The sequence below is a fragment of the Phascolarctos cinereus genome, unplaced genomic scaffold (genome assembly GCF_003287225.1).
Source record: "Phascolarctos cinereus isolate Bilbo 61053 unplaced genomic scaffold, phaCin_HiC Scaffold_726;HRSCAF=1367, whole genome shotgun sequence".
Classification (NCBI taxonomy): Eukaryota; Metazoa; Chordata; class Mammalia; order Diprotodontia; family Phascolarctidae; genus Phascolarctos; species Phascolarctos cinereus.
The window spans coordinates 292,323,338-292,343,707 of NW_027556098.1; the positions used below are offsets into that span (position 1 = coordinate 292,323,338).

Genomic DNA, 20,370 nt, shown 5'->3' on the forward strand with positions numbered 1-20,370 from the left:
CCCCATGAGGACTCTAAAGAGCTGTCTTCATATTTAAATTCAACCTGCTACCTAGCCATAATCCTATCATTATGCCCCCAATTAAATCCAATGTCTCTTCTGACCACTGTGTACTCCCAAATTCAACAGACCCAACCCAAGCCCATAAGATCCCCTTATTCCCCTCCCAAACCAACTTTTCCCTGTTCCCCAAGTCCAAAGTATAATACCAAACTAGTATTCATAGTACCATCTCACTCCTTTTCAGGTTCAATCTATCCTCAGCCTACCCACTCATCTGGATGTTCCTCAACAAGCTGTCCTGTCCAGCTTATCCTAAGGACAATGCCAACTGTCCATAAGATGAGCCAGACCAAAGATTCCTTCTCACTCCCTGCACTTCCCATTCACCCTATTTCCCAACCATCCAAAATCCACAAGCCATTTCCCATACCCCCCAAATATAACCTATCCCCTGGAATCATCACAGGCTGGCTATTCTTTCCTATCCTCAATCCAAATCCACCCTACTTCCAGACTCACTCCATGCCTAGAGGTCCCACTTAAGGCACCTTTCTCCCCAATCGAACCTGACCCTGACCCATTTTAGACTGATAACCACTTCACCAGTTCAACCTTATCTCTTTCCCACAACTCTTTCCCCTTTCCCATCCTCCTTCTCCCTCCCCTTTCTAAATAAATATTGTAAGACAAAGGAAATTAAAGAAACAACTGATAGAACATAGAATCCTGTGGTTTCCCAAGAGAACACAGAACCACAACAGGCAGCTACAGATTGATTCAAAACAGAGAAGTTAGACGAGAACAAACAACAGAATTTAAGACCAGTATAGCTGAAACACTTAGCATAATGGGGAAAAAATATCTGAATTCACAGTGGTAGTATCTAAAAAAAAGAAACAAAGAAAAAGACAAAGGAGCATATGGAAATACAACTACACTAAAGTGAAAGACAATCTAGAAGAGAAGTAAAAGGAATTAACATTAAAAGAGCGCATGATTTCCATATAAACAAAAGTCATTTATCTCAAAGACAGGAAACATAGACACAATTTAAGGAAAATAGATTTCCCATAAAAACATAACAAATAAAAAAATAAATACCACAATGCAGGAAATACTATCAGAAAAATACTCAGAACTTCTAAACACACACACACACACAAAACCCAAAATACCAACTGAAAGAATTCATATATCACTTTCAAGTGATAAATGAAAAGAAAAAAAAATGATACTTCAAACTCTAACACACATAGTGATTAAACTGAACAGTTCCAATGAAAATCAACAAGTCCTGCAGATAGCTAGAAGACTATCATATATAAAAGAAAGGAAATCCAAATAGCATAAGAAACCCCAGGAGGAAATGGAAAAATACATTCCAAAAAGAAAAAGAATTCACAATGCAATCCAAAATGACATACTCTATAAAACCTGAGCCTAATTTTCAGTGACAAATATTGAAATATTGATGTTCAATAAAACAAAGGAGTTTGAAACATTCCTGCAAAACAACAACAAAAAAATGTCAGTTGTCAGCAGACTATTTGACTTGCAAACAACTCAATTAATAGAAATATAAGAAAAATAAATAATACAGCTATGAAAGAAATAAAAAGTAATGAAATTACCCCATCTCTAGAGACTGCTAAAAGGGAAAAAAAACCCAGAAAGACAAAGACACCTATTAGGTTAACAGCAAACAGGACAAACAACAGAGTGATCACTAAGATTTCCTTTTAAAAGTTCACAAGATGATAAAGATTAAAGTGGAATTTAAAGAGTGATGGTGGAGGAGTAGGCTTGAAACACCATGCACTAAATCCTATAACTGCTCCCCTCCTTGCAGATGTGTCAGGTATTCTGTGGGATGAAACTGTCAAATGGAAGGATACATAAAAGGAGAGAGAAGAGGTAGAGGAGAGTAGGGAATGGGTGCTATCTACCTTAATCAGGACCCTAAGAAAAAGCAAAGGGAAGATAACTCCTAGTTTCTCAGCAAGAAGAGGGTCTATGGGAGAATTGGGATAGTAGCAAAGAAAAGGATTAAAATGGTGGATTGGGAAGAAATAGTCAAGTCTTAACCCATTATGCATTGAGGGTCCCACTGTAGAGTATTACAATAGGTCTAATTTTCAGGGATTTGATGCATAGGAAGAATAATCTCTGAAAGTTTTGCTTCCATTGACAAAATCCTGCTTCAAGGGAAAGAAAATCAGAGCCCATAAGGGTACCTAGCACCCAAAAAAGTGGGAAGACCTGGACCCAGAGAGGAGGTTAGAAAGCAAATGGGAAAAATAGTGATAATGGGGAAGGTAGGAGGTACAATTCAAACAAAAGATTGGTAATACAGGTATAGATATAGAATGAATATTGGGTTTACTAATCACCTTGATTTGCTTGAGCTCTCTTATTAACCAGGAGAGGCCAAAATAACTTGGGAATCAGAATGGACGAATCAGGAGGCAGAATAAGTATTGTTCATATAAACCACTCCATAAACCCCCAATGTTCATAGCAGCAGAGTAGGTTCCGATGTTCTCTGCATGTGCGTGTGTTATACTCACCCAATAAATGCTCTGACTTTGCACTCGAACTGTGCCTTCTTTCCCTTTGTTCAGGTGGACACTGTGCCTCAATTAATCAAATTGCTTGTTAATCACAGGGAAATTTCTACTATGGGGCAAAGTCTATCCTCATTACTTCTCTTACAAATGAATACCTCTAAGAGTGATGCACAACTGAAAAAATGGATGGTGAGACAAGATCTGTAACGGTATTAAGAGAAAAATAAGCTAGTAGAGGATACTCAAACAACACTTCAAAGTTTGAATTCCACAAGGAATATACAAAATGAATAAAGAAGGAATAAATAAATATACAGAGCTAAATCAAAGAATAAAATTTCAGAATAGACAAAAAAAGAAGAGAATTTATAAAGAGAACATGGTAAAAAATATTTTAAAAGGAAGCAGAAAAAAACTAACAAAAATTAATGAGGAGGAGAATTGAGAGTTGATCAACCACTTTATCTGGGGGAGGAGGATAAAGGGGGAAGAAAGAGAGGAAGAATTGGAGGCAAAAGAAAGAAAAAGAAATCAATAATTTAAATCTCCAAAACTAGCAAAAGAGTTGATAAACTGAAAGGAGGAAAGGATTGAAGGTGAGAGGAAGAGAATGTGGAGTTGGGTGATATTAAGTAGGTTAAGCAGTGGCCTTCTGGGTCACATGAACAAAAAGATGGTGAACTGAACATTTTCTCTGATACTTATGACTTCTCTCCAAAATGGCAATTATGAAGCAGAGATAAAAAGCTGTCTCCACAGTCTAGGGTGCCAAGAACCCAAACTAGATAAAAAACCTAGTGAACTAATAGTATAGAAGACCAATATACTCTAACCTCTAATGAGAGCTCACCCAACAGTCGTTCCCTCACCATCTACCATGTTCCTGGCCACAGAAGCTGACAAGACAAAGGAAAATGATTCAACACATGATGAGGCAGAGAAACCCTTGGATTATGTAGAGAGAATGGAACACAGTACTCTGTTCCTTAATGGTTTAAAAGAGAAATAAGAATTGTGAAAGCTGAATTTATGGTCCGCACAGCAGAACTGATTGGCAGAATAGAAAAATTTTCATCTCCAGTGGCAAGTATCAACAAAGAAACAAAAAGAGAGGACAAATGATTAGGAATGCAAATACACAGAGAAAAAGAACAAAATGTAATAAGAGAAGCATAAAGCAATAAAATTAAAAGAAAACATGATCTCCATGCAAGCGAAACATATTGATCTCAAAGACAGGATGCACTGAGACAATTTGAGGATTATAAGTCATGCAGAAAAACATTTGTTCAGTCATTTCAGTTGTGACTGATTCTCTGTGACCTCAGTTGGGGTTTCTTGGCAAATATACTGGAGTGGTTTGCCATTTCCTTTTCCCTTATTTTACAGATGAGAAAACCAAGAAAGAGTTAAGTGACTTGCCCAGGGTTGTGCAGCTAGTTAGCATCTAAGGCCAGATTTGAACTCAAGTTCTGACTCTGGCCCCATAATTCTATCCACTGTGCCAACTGAACACCGTGAAGCAAAAAAGAACATAAGAAAATGTCCAGAACTTCTGAACACAGAAAATAAAGTGTGAATCTTAAGAATCCACATATTATCTCCAGGAAAACAAAACAACCTCGGGCTTTAAACTATAAGACATATAGTGGTTAAACTGAATAATTTCACTGAGAAACAACAAATTCTATAATTGGTTAGAAGGAAGAAATTCAAATATAAAAAAAAAAATTAAAAACCACAAGATCATTCTATACCCAAAAGAAAACACAAGAGAGAATGAAATAATATTTTCCAAAGAGCAAAGGAGTTCAGTGTGTAGCCCAAGGTAACCTACCCTGCCAATCTGAACCTAACCATACGTGGGGGAAAAAAAGACAGATGCTCAATCATAAAGAACTGTTTAAAAGATTCCTAGAAAGAAAATTAGTCCTAAAGGAATTATTTGCTTCTCAAACATCTCAGCCAAAGGAAATATAAGGATAAACAAATATTTATTTCTCTCTATTTCTCACCCAGCTGCAGCACTTTGGGATTTCTCTGACTTTTCCACCATTCCTCAGGAAGTTTATTGGAATAACCTCATCATCCTACAAGATCCCATCAGCCTTGGCACTCCACCTCTTCACCACCCTCTGTCCCTCTGATTATGAGTAGAACCATGAACTCCAAAACTTCCATTTAAAGAGGGAGCCCAGGTCAGAACACTTCCTCATGTCTCACCTGGCTGCACTACCTTGGGACTTCAACATGCCCCTGCATCAGGTACTTTCCTGAGTCCTGCTTTTTTACTCTGTCCTGCTTTTCTACTTCTTTTTGTGTGCTGTTTGACCCTATTGGACTATAAGCTTCTCAAGGTCAAGAACTTTCTTCCTTCCTTCCTTCCTACTTTCTTTCTTTCTTCCTTTCTTCCTTTTTGTGTCTCCAGTGCTTAGCACAGTGCCTGGCACATAGCAGATGTTTCACAAATATTTCTTGACTGACCTACTGAAATACAGCAACCAAGGACAACAACAAGAAAATAACAACAAAAAGACAATTTCTTTCTAAATGTAAATTAGAAGATTTGCTTGAAAGCAGAAGTCAAATCGAAGTGATGGTGGAAAAAGAAGACTGAAACATCAGGGACTGAGCATGATTACATCCTGCCTACAGGTGAATTGTTTTTTTTGGTCTTTTCAGAGGACCAGCTTTTAGTTTTATTATTTCTATAGGTTTATTTCCAATTTATCTTTTTCCCCTCTACTTTTTAATATTTCCTTTTTTCTATTGACTTGATGTTTGTTTGTTGACTTTCTAATTTTTAAATACATAATCAGTTCCTTAATCCTCTCTTTTTCTACTTTGTTAATATATATATTTCTTAAGTATATGATTTTCCCTCCGAGGATGGCTTTAGCTGAATCCCAGAAATTTTGGTGTGTTTTTTCATCATTATCATTTTCTTTTACATAATTATTAATTTTTTCTATGATCTATTCTTTCACCCAGTCATTATCTAGGATTTCTCAAGGTCTGTAGAGCTGAAACCTGGACAGTTTATCAGCACCAGGCCAGGAAATTGAACCACTTCCATTTGAATTGTCTTAGGAAGATTCTGAAGATCATCCAGAAAAAATAAGGTACCAAACACAGAGGTCCTTTCTTGAGCTGAACTTCCAAACATTCAAATTCTATTGCAGAGAGTCCAACACTGATGGGCAGGTTACATTGTTCAAATGCCAATGTATGTATGCCTAAAAGACTATTTTACAGAAAACTCACACAAAGTAGGCATCCACTTGGTGGTCAGAAGTGATAAAAGATCACTCTCACGGTCTTTCTGAAGAACTTTGGTATTGATTGTGAGACAGGGGAGACTCTGAGACAGGATCATCCAACATGCCATGCCTGCATCAAAGAAGGCCCTGTACTCTATGAGCAAAGCAGAATTGAGCAAAACAAGAGATGCACAGATTTAGAGACATTTCCCTCCCAAATGGTCATATGGACTATTTATGCCTGACCAGTGGTAGAGCCTTCTGAGCTCATATTGATACGATCAGTCACAGCTAGACACATTGTAAATTGACCCTGAAATCATGATGTCATTTTGATCCTCTTCCAGCATGAAGGATAAACAACAATTTAAGAGTTCATTGTTAATATTCCATTTAGGTCTTGTATCTTTTGATTGTGGTCCCTGAACCAATTACTATTTTATTGTATTATGGTCTGCAAAACATATATTAACTTTCTGCCCTTTTACATTTGTTTGCAATATCTGTGCTCTAGTATATGTTCAGTTTTGGTAAAAGTTCCATGGGGTTATGACAAAAAAAGACGTGTATATACACACACACATACACGCATATATGTATATTTATGTATGTATATATATATATATATATGTATGTATATATATTTTTTTCTTTTGTTATGCCATTTAGAAGATGCCATAAGTGTTTTAACTCTAGTTTCTCCAGGAATTTATTCAATTGCAGTTTCTCTTTTTGTTTATCCTTCTGTTAGAGTTATCCAAAACTGAGAGAGGGATACTGAAGCCTCCTGTCACTATTGTGTTAGTGTCTATGTCTGTGGATCAGATAACTTTCCTTTTATGTATTTAGATGCCAAGGCATATGAAATGTATAAGTTTGCTACTGATATTGTTTTGTTGTCTATGGTTTCTCTCAGCATAATACAATTTCCTTGTTGATCTTTTTTTTTATTTTTTAAATGTTTGGGGTTTTTTGGTCAGATAGCACAATTGTAACTCTTGCTATTTTGGATTCACTTACTATGTCATAATTTTTTTTCTATCCCTTCAGTTTTAATTTGTGTATGTCTTTGCTTTTTAAACATATTTCTTAAAAGCAACAAATGGTAGGCTTTTGTTTTCTCATCCAATGTGCCATTTTTTCATTTTATTGGATAGTTTAATCTATTCACATATAAGGTTGTGAGTTAGGTTTATATTTTCCTCCATCTGTCTCTAATATTGGGGGTTTTTAAGTTGTGATTTTATTCCTTCTTCTACTGTAAACATTACTAACATGTTCCTTCAGTTACTTTACTTTATTCTTTTTTTTTTAAGGTTTGTTCCTCCTGGCTCTCATCTCCTCAACACCTAATCCCATCCTCTTGTTTGTTACACCTTTCCATTTGGAATTTTGCCTCTTAGTTCCTTTTTCTCTTCTGCTTTTATATTATATATAATTCTCTCCCCCCCCTTTTTTCTCTCTCAATTACTCAAGTAGATTCCTCCTTCCTCTCTTCCCCTTCAACTAGTCCTGTGCATTAGTTTTTTTTAATTTCATTTTCTGTGCCCCCTCCAAAAAGGATGTATCTCACTCTTTTCATTATCCATCCTCCTATCTACTCTAGACTCTTCTTATCAGATTCTTGACCCCTTTAACTATCTAGTCCCTCTCTTTCTCTGTATTCCTTATGCAAACAAAACTTTCAAAGTATCCAATCTAGACTGTTCCCTCTAGATGATTTATGTTGCTGCCTTGTAGAGCTTGCCTCATGGATTCCCCTTTTCCATGGTTTTTCACTCCCATAACAATGCCAGTTGCAGATGTCAGAGACTACAAAGCCCCATAGTAGGGCACTTTCTCCACAATGTCCCTCATCATGCAGCCGACCACTAATATATACCCTCCTCTGATTACCTTTTGCCCCACATTTCTCTCAAAATCTCCTCTCTGGGCCCATACTCTCTTGCCCCCTCAGATGCCAGTTGCCCCCAAAAGTTCTAATTCTCCCACTCCCAAGGTAGGACAAGTAGACATTTCAAACATGAAATACCTCAGGCCACACCCAGTGCAAAGTCCCATCTTCCTTCACAAACTGTTGCATTCATCAGTGGAACTTCCTCCTACCACCAAAGCAAGGCCTGCTTCCTTTCCCCATTTTTTAAACCTCTTCCCCACTCTTCCCCTTCAGGCTCTTCTCTTTCTGAGACAACAAGGGCTACCTTCCCCTCATTGTTGGCCTTGATTTGACCCCAGCACACCTCACATTCCTCTATATTCCCTTGCTACACCCCCCCCTTCATATAGCATTTCATATTGTAATGTATTCTTGTTGTTCAGTCATTTCAGTTGTGTCCAATTCTTCATGACCCCATTTGGGGTTTTCTTGGGAAAGATACTAGAGTGGTTTGCCATTTCCTTCTCTAGCTTATTTTGCAGATGAGGAAATTGAGGCAAAGAGGGTTAAGTGACTTGCCCAAAGTCACACAACTCAGGAAGAACTCAGGAAAATGAGTCTTCCTGACTCTAGGCCCTACCCAAGAAAATGCTAATTCTCCTGTAGGCAGATTGTCACCAGGCTCTGTCCATAATGCCCCAAGCCTACTGCTTCACTGTTACTTCCACCAGATTTCTACCTTCATCCCTGTCTCCTCGTGTATATTTAGAAAGAAGTCTCTTACTACTCCTTTCTGTTTTCACTCTGTTGCTGTCACCATCCTTGGATTCACTCTTCTTACATTTCTGTTGTTTGGGATGACTGAGAAGCAAATAATCTCTTCAGTTCTGGTTTTCCTTCTAAAAAATGTTTCAAACACTTCTTTGTTATTAAATGTCCATCTTTTTTCACTTTTGGTTAAGCTCAGATTTGCAGAGTAAGTCATACCAGGCTGCATCCTGTATTCCATTGCTCTTCAGAATATTTCCATTCTCTCCTACATTTTCTGCTGGAATCGGAATAGCCTTTTCTTATTTAAATTTCTTTTTCTTTATATGTGAAGATCTTTCTCCTGATTGCTTACAGATCTTATTGTTTCTGAAATGAATTGTTTAATTTAACCACTATGTGTCTTGGAGTTTACAACTTTGTTTTTTTTTTCTAGAGGTGATCTGTGAATTCTTCCAGTTGGTATTTCATTTTCTATGTTCAGAAGTTCTGAGCAGTTCTTTTCTATTATTTCATGTATTATAATGTTAAAAATTTTTGTCCTGTCATGTTCTTGGGGACCTATGATCCGTAAGTTATCTCTACTCATCCTGTCTTCAAGATCACTGTTTTGCTTGCATACTTATTGCTTTTTCCTTCTCCTAGATTGTTTTCCATTTTTACATATTTGTATTATTCTCTCTTTTGTTTCTTAGACCTGTCATTGAAGATTCTACTTTTTCTCTTCTGCCCATTACTTTTGCTGTGCAGGACATAAATTCTCCCCTCAAAATTATCACCCAGTAACGTGGTGTTGTGGTTCCATGTTCTCCTCACATTCTACAGGGTCCTCTGTCTCATCAGGTGTTGGATTAGTTTTCTTCGTTTTGCTGTATTTATTCACAGATGCCTGGACTGGCTTACTAGATTTAAGTGTCACATTTCCTTCTTGTTTTCCCTGTTCATTTCTCTGCATATGTTAAAGGTCTTTGAATTTTCTTTCTTCTAAGATCTTTAGTAATTTTAGACTCTCTCCCCCCCCCAACCCCCTTCCTCTTTGATTTTCCCCTATTGCCTTTCTGACTTTGTCTCCTCTGATGGTGGTTTCCTTGGGGGCAGGATCTCAAAGTATCTCAGCCTCCTATACTGGGCAGTTCATGGTTCACCAGCCTAGATCTCTGCTCCAGGTGACTTTTAGGTGGTCAGAACTGGCTCCAGCTGGATGCTATGCTCTTTCCCTCAAACTTGGTGGAGGGCTGCACAGCCTCCTTTCCATCCTACCCCTCTTCTCCGCATTTCCTATATACATTGCGTACCATCCAGATATCCTATCCTGCTCCCTTTGTTCTTTAGTTCATAGTTCTCTGGCCCGACACCAACAGTTCAGAGAACTGCCAAATTAGTACTACAGTCTTTTCTACTCTAACACAGGCACTTCAGAGCTCTGCAACGCTGGTGCTCTAGGGCTGTGGCCCTGACAATTTTTGCTCTGAAGGACTGCAGTTATGGTGTCTGTTTGTTGAAGCTTGAACAAATATACACAGTCTGGAGCTATAGTCTCCACAGCACTAGATAAAGGGAGAGGGGACCAGGGTATGAGGATGGGTTTTTTTTTTGTAAGCCTATGTCTGGTCCTATGTGTACCCTCTCCACTGATGGTATGGGATAGTAGGAAGAGGTGCTGAGTAAGCTTAGGGTCAATGAACATCAGTTTGTCTGGGGTTTTTTTAACCTTCTTTTGGATTCTAGATGGCTTTCATCATGGAGACAATTGAAGTTGCTTTATCTTTGGTAACTAATTTGTATTTTGGAGAGGTTTGAGAGATTGAGGGGATCAGAGAAAATGTCTAGTCCTCCATCATAAGACCTGGAAGTCCAATACAATCTTTTTTCTTTTGGGGGGGGAAGGGAGAGGTAGGGGGAGTTGCCATTTTAAGCTGCTGATTAGTGGTGAACATATAATCCACTAAAACCTCTATCGATCAATAAACAAGAATCTTTTACACACTTACTATATGCCAGTCATTGTATTTCCTCATTGTGCACTTTCGAGATGCAGGTGTAAAAAGGGTGAGAGTTCAGACAAAGCTGAACATTTTTAGGGATTTAAACAGAAACATTCCAATGTTAAGGGGAAGCCTGGAGGTGCAAAATTGATATTCCCCACTGTAGAAAGGGTAAAAGGCTTAAATACCTCAATTGCCCATGATGAGGGTAGCAAGGCAATGGACTGGCTTCCAGGGAGCAGACTGTCATCATGCTTTGTCCTTAGCCTCATATACATATGTGTGTGTGTGTGTGTGTGTGTGTGTGTGTGTGTGTGTGTGTGTATATATAATATATATATATATATATATACACATATATATCAAATGAATGTTAGAGACAGAAAATAAGTCAATTGAAACTAATGAGCCTAAGATAACATGGGATCATTGACTGGGCTTTTCAATTGGGAAGAATTTATCAGTTGGGGGGACAAATGAGTCTTCTAACATCTCCTGCAACTTCTAAGGAAGGCAAGGGAAGAACTTTTTGACTGTCCTAAGATAAGGGTTGCTGCCCTAGATAAAAAAGCTCTGTAACACTACAGCTGAAGAGCTCACAAGTACTGTCCAGCCAAGTTAGTGTCTGAAGGGACAAAAAGCAGCAGCCTGTCCATCAAAGAGCAAGGCTGGGACCCCACTGGTTCAATCTATCCAACAGAAACACTCATACTCTGAGAAGACTCCGTTGGCTAAGAAACATGCCTGGCAGCCTCTATCCAAACAGTAGTACAATCTGTTTGGTATTGTCAGGCAGCAGTTCTTCAGCAGCAGAGAAGCCCAGTTCAGCAGCATCAGAGCCTGATAAGACACAATCACCAAGTGACCTGACTGAACCAACCCAGCAGTAGATTAGCCTGGCCAGCTGAGACACTGCACCTTTTGAAGGGCCAACACAGATGAATAATAATGCAACATGCACATCACTGAAGCCATACCTTGCAGTGAAGAATCCTTCAGGAAGAGAAAAGATCTCAAAGCTCTGCCACCATAGATGACTCTCCCTCACTCTTGTACCCCTCTCCTCTCCTCTCCTCTCCTCTCCTTTCCTCTCCTCTCCCTTCCACTACGACAAATGGCTTTGTGAATTGCTGAATTTCTCAATGGAACAGACTAAAGAGATCTAAGCATGATCCTTAGTGTCTGTGTTAGGCTACAGTGTACAGCTGACATAGGCAGCTTTTGGAATGTAATCCCAGTACTGACATAATGTAGACAATATCCAAACAGCCAAGGTTCTCTTCCTGTGGCATTTCTACATGTATTATGTATGTTACACATATTGTATTTCATTATTTTCCCTTTATATTCATATTCCTTCTTATCAATTAGACTACAGAATCCTCTAGGGCAGAGACCTTGGGTTGTATCCTCAAAGCATAACACAATATACCAGGCTAGTTATTCTTGAAAACTTTGCATGTAAACACAAATTCTGTCAATGCATAATCATTAAAAATATATTTTGGATGCTTATGTTCCTGCACTACACACACACACACACACACACACACAAACACAGAGAGAGAGAGAGAGAGAGAGAGAGAGAGAGAGAGAGAGAGATTATCCCAAAAGTCTTAGTGAAATTTTGGGACACACTGTTTATGGGATGTGAGTGTGTGTGTGTGTGTGTGTGTGTGTGTGTGTGTGTGTGTGTATATACTTATATATGATAATTTAACTTCAATAGGGAGGAGAACTACTTTAAAGGGATGTATAAAGCAAAGAATATTCTGTAAAGTATAAGACCTTTTATATTTACATAAATGAGGTGCACACCTCATTTTAATACTATCTCTTTTTGTTTGTTTGTTCAGACCTATGATTTCCAGTCAGTTCAACAACTGGTAATCACAAATAGCAATTTTCACCAATAGGCTCCAACAATACTTAGTATTTTTATGAAAAAGCTGATGAAAGAAATGAAACCATAATGTTTTTCTAACTCTTTGGGGGGAAAAAGGATATGAATGAAAGATGAAGTGCACTATATGGCATCATCCCAACCCAGAAATGAGTTTTAACTACCAGGAAAAAAAAGATTTATGAAATCTCTATGTGCCATTCAAATTCAACAAGCATTTATTAAGCACCTGCTGTGGGCCAGGCACTAGGTATATAAAAGCAAACTGTGAAATTGTTCTTGCACTCAAGGAAAAGGGAAGAACAGAACAATTTAGAGACAGCAAAAGGGCTGGATTTGATATCAGTGGACTTAGATTTAAATCTCCTCCCTGTCAATTACTACGTGCTTGTCAATGGGAAATTCACTTAACCTCTCTGAGCTTCAGATTCCCTATCTTTAAAAGAGATTAGACTAAAGGACCTCTAAATTATTCTCCAGCTCTATTTCCACAAATAAGTAGAAGACTGCAAAGGGCCCATTTGTATGGGGGGAGGAGATAGTGAGCACTGTCATCTGAGGGAAACAGGTAATGATGTCTCCTGCAGCAGGTGGCACTTGAGCTTAGCCTTGAAAGGAACCAAGGATTCCAAAAGATGGAGGCAAAAGGGTGTATTCCAGGTACAGAGGTGGGACATGTCATGTCATGTACTAGACCTGTTTGATTGGAACAGAGATGTGTGAGAGGGAATACTGGGAAATCATTCTGGAAAGATGAGTTGAAGACAGATTGTGAAGGATTTTAAAAGACAGAGAGAAGAGCATGTATTTTAACATGGAAAAAAACTGTCATCAAAACTTCTTGAGCACAGGAATGGCATGGTTTTATCTGTGCTTTAGGATTATTAATTTGGCATTTAAATTGGAGGGTGAATTGGAGAGAGGTAAGATTGGGAAATAAAGAAATGGATTAGGAAGCAATCACAATAGTCAAGACAAGAAGTGATGAGGATCCAAAGTAGGGTGGCTGTGCATGAATAGAGACATGAGAGATGTTGCAGATATAGACAAGATTTGACAACTACTCAGAAATTATAATTTAGGGATAGTGAGGAATTGAGGGATATTTCAAGATTATGAATGTAGGCAAGAAGAAAAATGGTATTGCCTTTAACAGAAATAAGAAAATTAGGAAGAGGGATAGGTTTAGAGAAAAAGAGAGTGAATTCTGGTTTGGCTATATTGAGTTTGAGGTGCCTACAAATATCCAAGCAGAGACGTGCAATGGATAGCTTGTGATATAGGACTGGAGCTTAAGAAAGAAGAGAGGGCTGGATATGTAGTTTGGGCAATCATATTCATAGAAATAATACTTGAACCCATGGGAGGAGGAAAGGGAAGATGAGCTCACTAAGAGTCCATTGATAGAAGAAAAGAGGTTTGAGAGGAGAACTTTCGGGAACAACAATGGCTAAGACATGAGGCATAGGTGATGAGCTAGCAATACAGACCAAGGAGTGGACCGATAGGAAAAGAATACTGGTCTTAGGAAAATTCAGGGTATTTGTCAGAACAAAATTTTTAAACATCACCAAAAAGAGTCCAAGACACAAACTAATATGATGATTTAGATGTCAAATTAACAGACAAAAATAATAATGGCAGATAAACTAATAACTTATCTTTAGAAACCAGAGGCTCTGAAAAAGTAACATTCGTTACAAGGATTTGCAGATGTTCAAATTTCTTTCCATACAATATGCACACATGCTCTATGAAATCAACTTACTAAATCATTTCTGTTCATCTCTCTGCTGTTCAGCTCAACCTATTAGCCATATTATAGCAATATGTGAATTGTGTCTCTTCCTTCCTTTCTTTAAGGAATGATGTGCCCTGAAAGAATTCAGAACCACTTTCCCTGCTCTGCCTCTCCCTTAGATAATGTTGGTAAAGAAAGGAAAAAGAGAGAGAAAGACAGAGAGAAAGAGAGAGAGAGAGAGAGAGAGAGAGAGAGAGAGAGAGAGAGAGATTGACCAAAAAAAAATGCCATCAGCTTGTACCAGGGAAATGTTATTCAAGGACTAGAAGGAACTATGGAGACTCGTGTGTCATGCTTGAGAAGGCTGCATATTCTGTGGAGCCATGAAGATCTTTAGAAAGTTGAAACAAGAAAGAGTAACACAGCTGCCCCCATTCCCTGACTTCGGCTGTCTTTGGGCAGCACTGACCCAGGTCCAGTTAGGACTGGTGGGGCAGGGACTTTTCAGAGAAGCCCTTGTAACCTGAACAGAAAATGAATGTAGAGGGTTAATTTGGGGGGCTAAAGGTTGCTTAATAAAGTATTTATTTTGCTTTCCTCTATTTAAAAAAACCTTATGCCATGCATTCCAGCAGGTAATTAACTTAAGTATGCAGGGATTGGGTAATGTTGGGTTTGGAATGGAAGGGCTCCACACAGGGGTCATCTCAGATTTTCCAGGTTAAGAGTTTTGGGCCAAAAGAGCATGCCTGGACCTTTCTAGTGATGAGAAAGTCTCTGACATTAATATTATCGTGCTTTGGGATTCTGGGATTAAACACAGAAACATTGAATTATGGGCCTGATAAGTGTTCACTAATTGCTCATTTCAATTCAGTTTGATAAGGATTGATTAAAGTCATTTACAAGCCACATCCTAAACTGGATGCATTGGATACCAAAAAAAAAAAATCCTTGCCCTCAAAGAGTTTACATTCTACCATGTGAGTGCCTGGAATTGGTGGGGGAGGGGGTGAGAGACAATGTAAGCAGAATATAGTTAATTATGACAGAATCAGATATTCCAGTTAGGTCAGCATATGTAACTAGAGAAAGCAAAAGGAAAAATATACATTTGTGGTTGAGGAAATTACATAATGTTTTTGAATCATTTCTTCTCAAATTACCCCCTTTAAATTTCCTACAAATATTTATTCTAACCATCCATTTCTCATCAAAATTGCTTTTCCCATAAGTACAGGAAAAAGTGATAATCAGAGTGGCCAAGATGATAATAAATAGCTAGAGAAAACTGTATTCAATGTGAAACCTAATGAAAAGGAAATAGCATTCTTTTTTAAGTCTCATTTTTTAAGTAATGGAAAATATATTGGATTTGGGATCAGAACAACTTGGTTTCAAGCTCAATCTATGCAACTTACCAGTTATGTGATCATGAACAAATCATTTAAACTCTCAGCCTCATTTTTTTACCTGTAAGATGGGCATAACAGTTGTTGTACTACCTATCACAATGGGATGTTCTAAAGAAAGTATACTATCGAAATGTAAGCTCCTTGAAATCAAATATTGCTTTTTATTCATCTTTGTATGTCCTCTCAAACTTAGCTGAATATTTTACCTGTACACAATGTTCAGTAAATGTTTGTTGAGCTAAGTTATATCCAAATAAAAGTTCATCTACTTATGGCTCAAAGAATGGCCTGAAGAGCCAATGTGGAATGGTCCAGACGAAAGAACGTTGGAATCAATAAGCAGATATGATTTTGAATCCTAGCTCTGCCACTTAGTATCTCGTGAGACTTTAGGCAAGCTATTTAACTTCTATGGGCCTCAGTTTCTCCATCTGTAACCTAAATGTTTTGTATTAAATAATCTGTAAGATAGTTCCCATGTGGAAATCTACAGTACTTTGTAAAATGAATGCAAAAATGAAATCATTCAATCAATCAATATTATTAAACATTTACAATATGCCAGTCAGTCAACAAGCATTTATAAAGTGCTCACTATGTGCTAGGTGCTGTGCCAAGCACCTAGGATACATTGAAAAGCAAAAGAGTAGCTCACAATCTAATGGGGGAGGCAACAAGCAAAGAAATACGTACAAACAAGTCATATACAGGATAAACAGAAAATAATTAAAGTCCTTCTGTAGGAGAGATTTTAGTTGGCACTTGAAGCCAAGAGGCAGAGATGAAGAGGGACAGCATTCTAAGCATGAGAGATAGACTGAAAAAAATCCCAGACCTGAGAGATGGAGTGTCTTGTAAGGAACAGCAAGGAAGCAAGGAAGCCAATGTCACTGGATGTGTGTGTGTGTGTGTGTGTGTGTGTGTGTGTGAGAGAGAGAGAGAGAGAGAGAGAGAGAGAGAGAGAAGACTAGAAAAGTAAAGCAGGATGGGGCTAGATAATGATTGCCAAACAGAGGATATATCTGATCCTCAGGATAACAGAGAACCCTGAAGTTTATTGAGTATGGGAGTGACATGGTCAGACCTCGCTTTAGGAAAATCATTTTGGCAGCTGAACGGAAGATGGACTGGTTCAGGGAGAGACTTGTGGCAGGCACTGTGCTAAGTACAGAGGATACAAAGAAGGCAAAAACACAGAGAGTACCTATCCTCAAGAGGACATCAGCATATAAATAAATAGGGAGAGAGAAGATAGGTACATGGTAAATGGAAGATAACCTTAGAGAGGATATACATTTGTTGGTTTCAAAATGTAGATAGGGTAACTTTTAAAAATCAGAATCATCAACTAGCAATAGAAAATGCATTAAATTCTCATAAGGTATGAATAAATACATTAGAAAGAGAATTCCTCTTTGATGTCCTGTATTTTCAGGCAGCATTTTCAAATCAGTAACTAACTTGCCTCAGGAACACAGTTTTGGACATGCCAGCTCACTCTGGGTTTTAGGGAGGAGTTTCTTTAGAAAACAGAAAAGAAGGATCAACTTTCATCATGAGTAAAAGTACTGTATTCAGGCACTTTCACTGATCAGAGGCCTAGTTTATCACTCTCTGAATTGTATAAATAACCTTTCCAGTTTAAGTTGGGTGCCCTCACATTAATTGCCACGGGCTTGTCAGAAACCCCAAGGCAGGATATCATCTCAGTGTTTCCTACAGTAGTGCAATATTCTTCTATTAGCAAACTACAGTGTAAAGGTCAGGAAACATTACCAACAAAAAAGGGGTGCTTTAGGTAAAGAAAAAACATTCTCTAGGGGACAGACCTAGTTATGCTACAGAGTTAGGAGGGTGAGGAAGAGCTAGACCCTTTTCTCCCAAAGGCAAATATTTAAATAACTTCTGACTATTCACCCCTAGATTAAGGGTATTACCCTCTCCAGTCTCCTTGACCTCATGTTGGCACCAATTCTGAAGACTGTTTTTCCATGCCTACTGAAACCTTTCCCCCAGATCCTGGAAAACCAAGATTTTACTTAACTGTATTAATCCTCCAACTACCATGAGGGCTCTCTGCCCATCATGATGCCTCACAGCTGCAGAAGAGAGATTTAGATCTTTGGAAAATGTTTCCAAGACTAACAAACAGACTTTTTTTTGTTTATGATTGAAAAGATGCTATAAATATGACTCTCTCTTCCCAAAAAATATGGTGGGAAGGATATTTGGGAGTATCAGTGATGTGATTCAACACCTTCACCCACAAACATATATCAGCGCTTAAGATTCTTGGGAGCGCCCAACCTGGTCAGCTCCAACTGACCAGTTGAAGGGCAAAAAAACAAGCCAAACGAAGAAATAGGAAAAGGAAGATACAGGAGAACGGGGATGGTAGAAGAAGGTGGATGTGAGTTCCAGCCCCAACTACAGGGAGGCATCTGCTAGCAGTATTTCAAGTTTCCCAGTCCAGCCCACAAAGGCTGCAGGAGAAGCTAGCCTCCTCACACTTTCTTCCTCCACTGCTCCTAAACCCACCTGGAAAGGAAAATTCGAAAAGACTGCAGTATCTGGCCCCTTTGTTTCTCAGCAGAATGCACTTTTACGTAGCAAATCAGGGTTGAAGGAAAGTTAGCACGTTCAAGTATGGATGAACACATGCATATAAACATGCAGCCACAAACATCCAAAACATACACGAATCCACCAATAGGTTGGCAGTTACAGTCTCAACAATGTCCGCTTTTGCCTTTCTCTGCATATACGTTATCTCTGCTTGTCTCTGTTTCTTGCTCTATCTCAGTATCTGTCTCTGTGTCTCTGTATATCCCACCTCTGCCTCTGTCTCATTTTATGTTTCTACACACCGACAGACAGACACAGACACATAGACACACACACACACACACACACACACACACACACACACACACACACACACACACACACACACCCGCACCGCTTGAACTCCCCCCGCCCCTGGGCAGTACCCAGAACTCACATGCAGGGATAGTAACCATAGGGAGGCAGGGCCGAGGGCTGCTGTAGCGAGTTATCATCGCAAAGCTCCGAGTCGATGAGTAGGTAATCCTGGCTCTCATTTCTCCGGGCTCCGGTTCCAGGAGTGCAGACCCTGCGAGGGCCATAGGGAGAGTTCTGATTCATGGCCCTCGCTTAGTCGGTCACGGGGTACCCTGGGACAGCTCAGCTCCTGCCCCAACTACGGTCCAGAGTCGCCAGGCCAGAACACGAGGTGAAGGTGTCTCCACGTGGGGCCTCAGCCTCCTGTGCTGGAGGAAGGGCTGGCGTTGGAGCCCGGCTGGATGCGGGGCAGACACTCTTTGGAGAGAAAGGTTGACACCACTGATGAGCGGAAAGGCGCACGCCGCCGCCGTCCCAGCAAGGCACTTTGAAGAGCAGACAGGAAAGGGGCCCAAGCTTCTCCTGTCCCAACAGAATGGATCTTCGGAGCCCCACGGGAAGCAAGCGTGCGCTCCCCGCTCCCCAAGGCAGAGCAGAGCGCAGACAGGCAGGCGGGCAGGAGGGGTCACTGAGAGAGCCGAGCGCTCTCGCTAGCTCGCCAGAGAAAACCAGAGGGAGTGGAAGTGATGAAGAGTTACTATGTCAACCAAGACTGTCCGCCCTCCGCTTCCCCTCCTTCTTCCTCCGCAGCCCGCGTCATGATCCCGTTGACTGTCCCACCTTCAAAGGGAGCCAAACGGGTCCCTGGAAAGACTAGGATGAAGTTTGCACTTCTTCCCTCTGGTTCCAGCTTCCTGGGATGGGGAGAATTCGAAAGGATCAAAAGCAAGGACTGTTTCTGAGGCCCAGGTTCTGCTAGACCAGGTATTTCGATAACACCGTCGAACCAGGCTCTCTCCAGAGTGGTTATCTTCCGTGCGCAACTCGAAGAGGAAGTCCACGCGTTCCAAAGGTTCAGTGCGGTCTGCCACAACGTTGCTAGCTTCGTCTTTAGATTATGCTCTTTTAGCAGTTTCTTTGTCTCCCCACCCCCACCCGCAAGTGTCAGTACCCTCCTTCGAAATACACAGCGTATACTTCCATGGGTCTCCGCCGCTGCAAAGTAGGAAGAACAAAGAACCCCCTCCAAAAGAAAAACTGCACAGCATTCCAATAATGTCTTTTCAGATTATAATAATGCTTCACAGCTTACAGAACTCGAGGGCTTGCCCTTGTTCCATTCTCCTTAAGACCTACTTCTATTTCTCTTGGTTCTCACCATAACCCAGTGAGGTAAAGAGAGCACAGATAAGGAAATTGGGGAATTAGCTTTAAATGACTAGCTCAGAAGTCACAGGACTAATGCTGGAAACAGTCCAGGTTTGAAGCCAGGCTATCAGTGCCAGACACTTTTTACTCCCGTCAAGTTTGCCTCTCAAGGGTAGAAGAGAAGTTAGTGCTGCTGCTATGTGCAAAGCACTGGAATAAGGGCTATGTTATCTCATTCCTTGGATATTGCTATTTCGATTTTACAGATGAGGAGACAAAAGGCTAGAGAAGCTAAATGCTTTGTCAAAGATCACATAGCTAGAAAATGGAAAAGAAGGTCAAGAATGGGGTTCTTCTCATTGCAATAGTATTTCTGCTATATCACAGCTGTCTAAATAAAGACAAGCAAGTCTTAGTACACTATAAACTCCCATTTCAGAATGTAAGCTCCTTGAGAGCAAAGATTGTTCCTCTCCCTTTTTTTAGTCTCTGTAGACCCAAAACCTAAAATAGTAAGTGTTCACTAAACTTTCTTTTAAAATTCAATTCAACAGTTACATATGAAACCTCTTTGTAACAGAAATTCTTCAACTTAACGTTTATTAAATACCTATTGTGTGAT

General features: G+C 39.5%; 1 protein-coding gene across 1 annotated transcript in view; it reads right to left on the reverse strand.

The window, feature by feature from the left end:
* The window catches only part of TRPC6 (transient receptor potential cation channel subfamily C member 6), a 169,048-nt gene extending 149,888 nt beyond the window's left edge, over positions 1 to 19,160 (reverse strand). Inside the window, exon 1 of the mRNA XM_020996177.2 lies at positions 18,520 to 19,160. Within this exon, the coding sequence (XP_020851836.1) occupies positions 18,520 to 18,683 (164 nt within the window). The 5' untranslated portion in view covers positions 18,684 to 19,160. The remainder of the gene's footprint in view (positions 1 to 18,519) is intronic.
* Between the last annotated feature and the right edge of the window lie 1,210 nt (positions 19,161 to 20,370).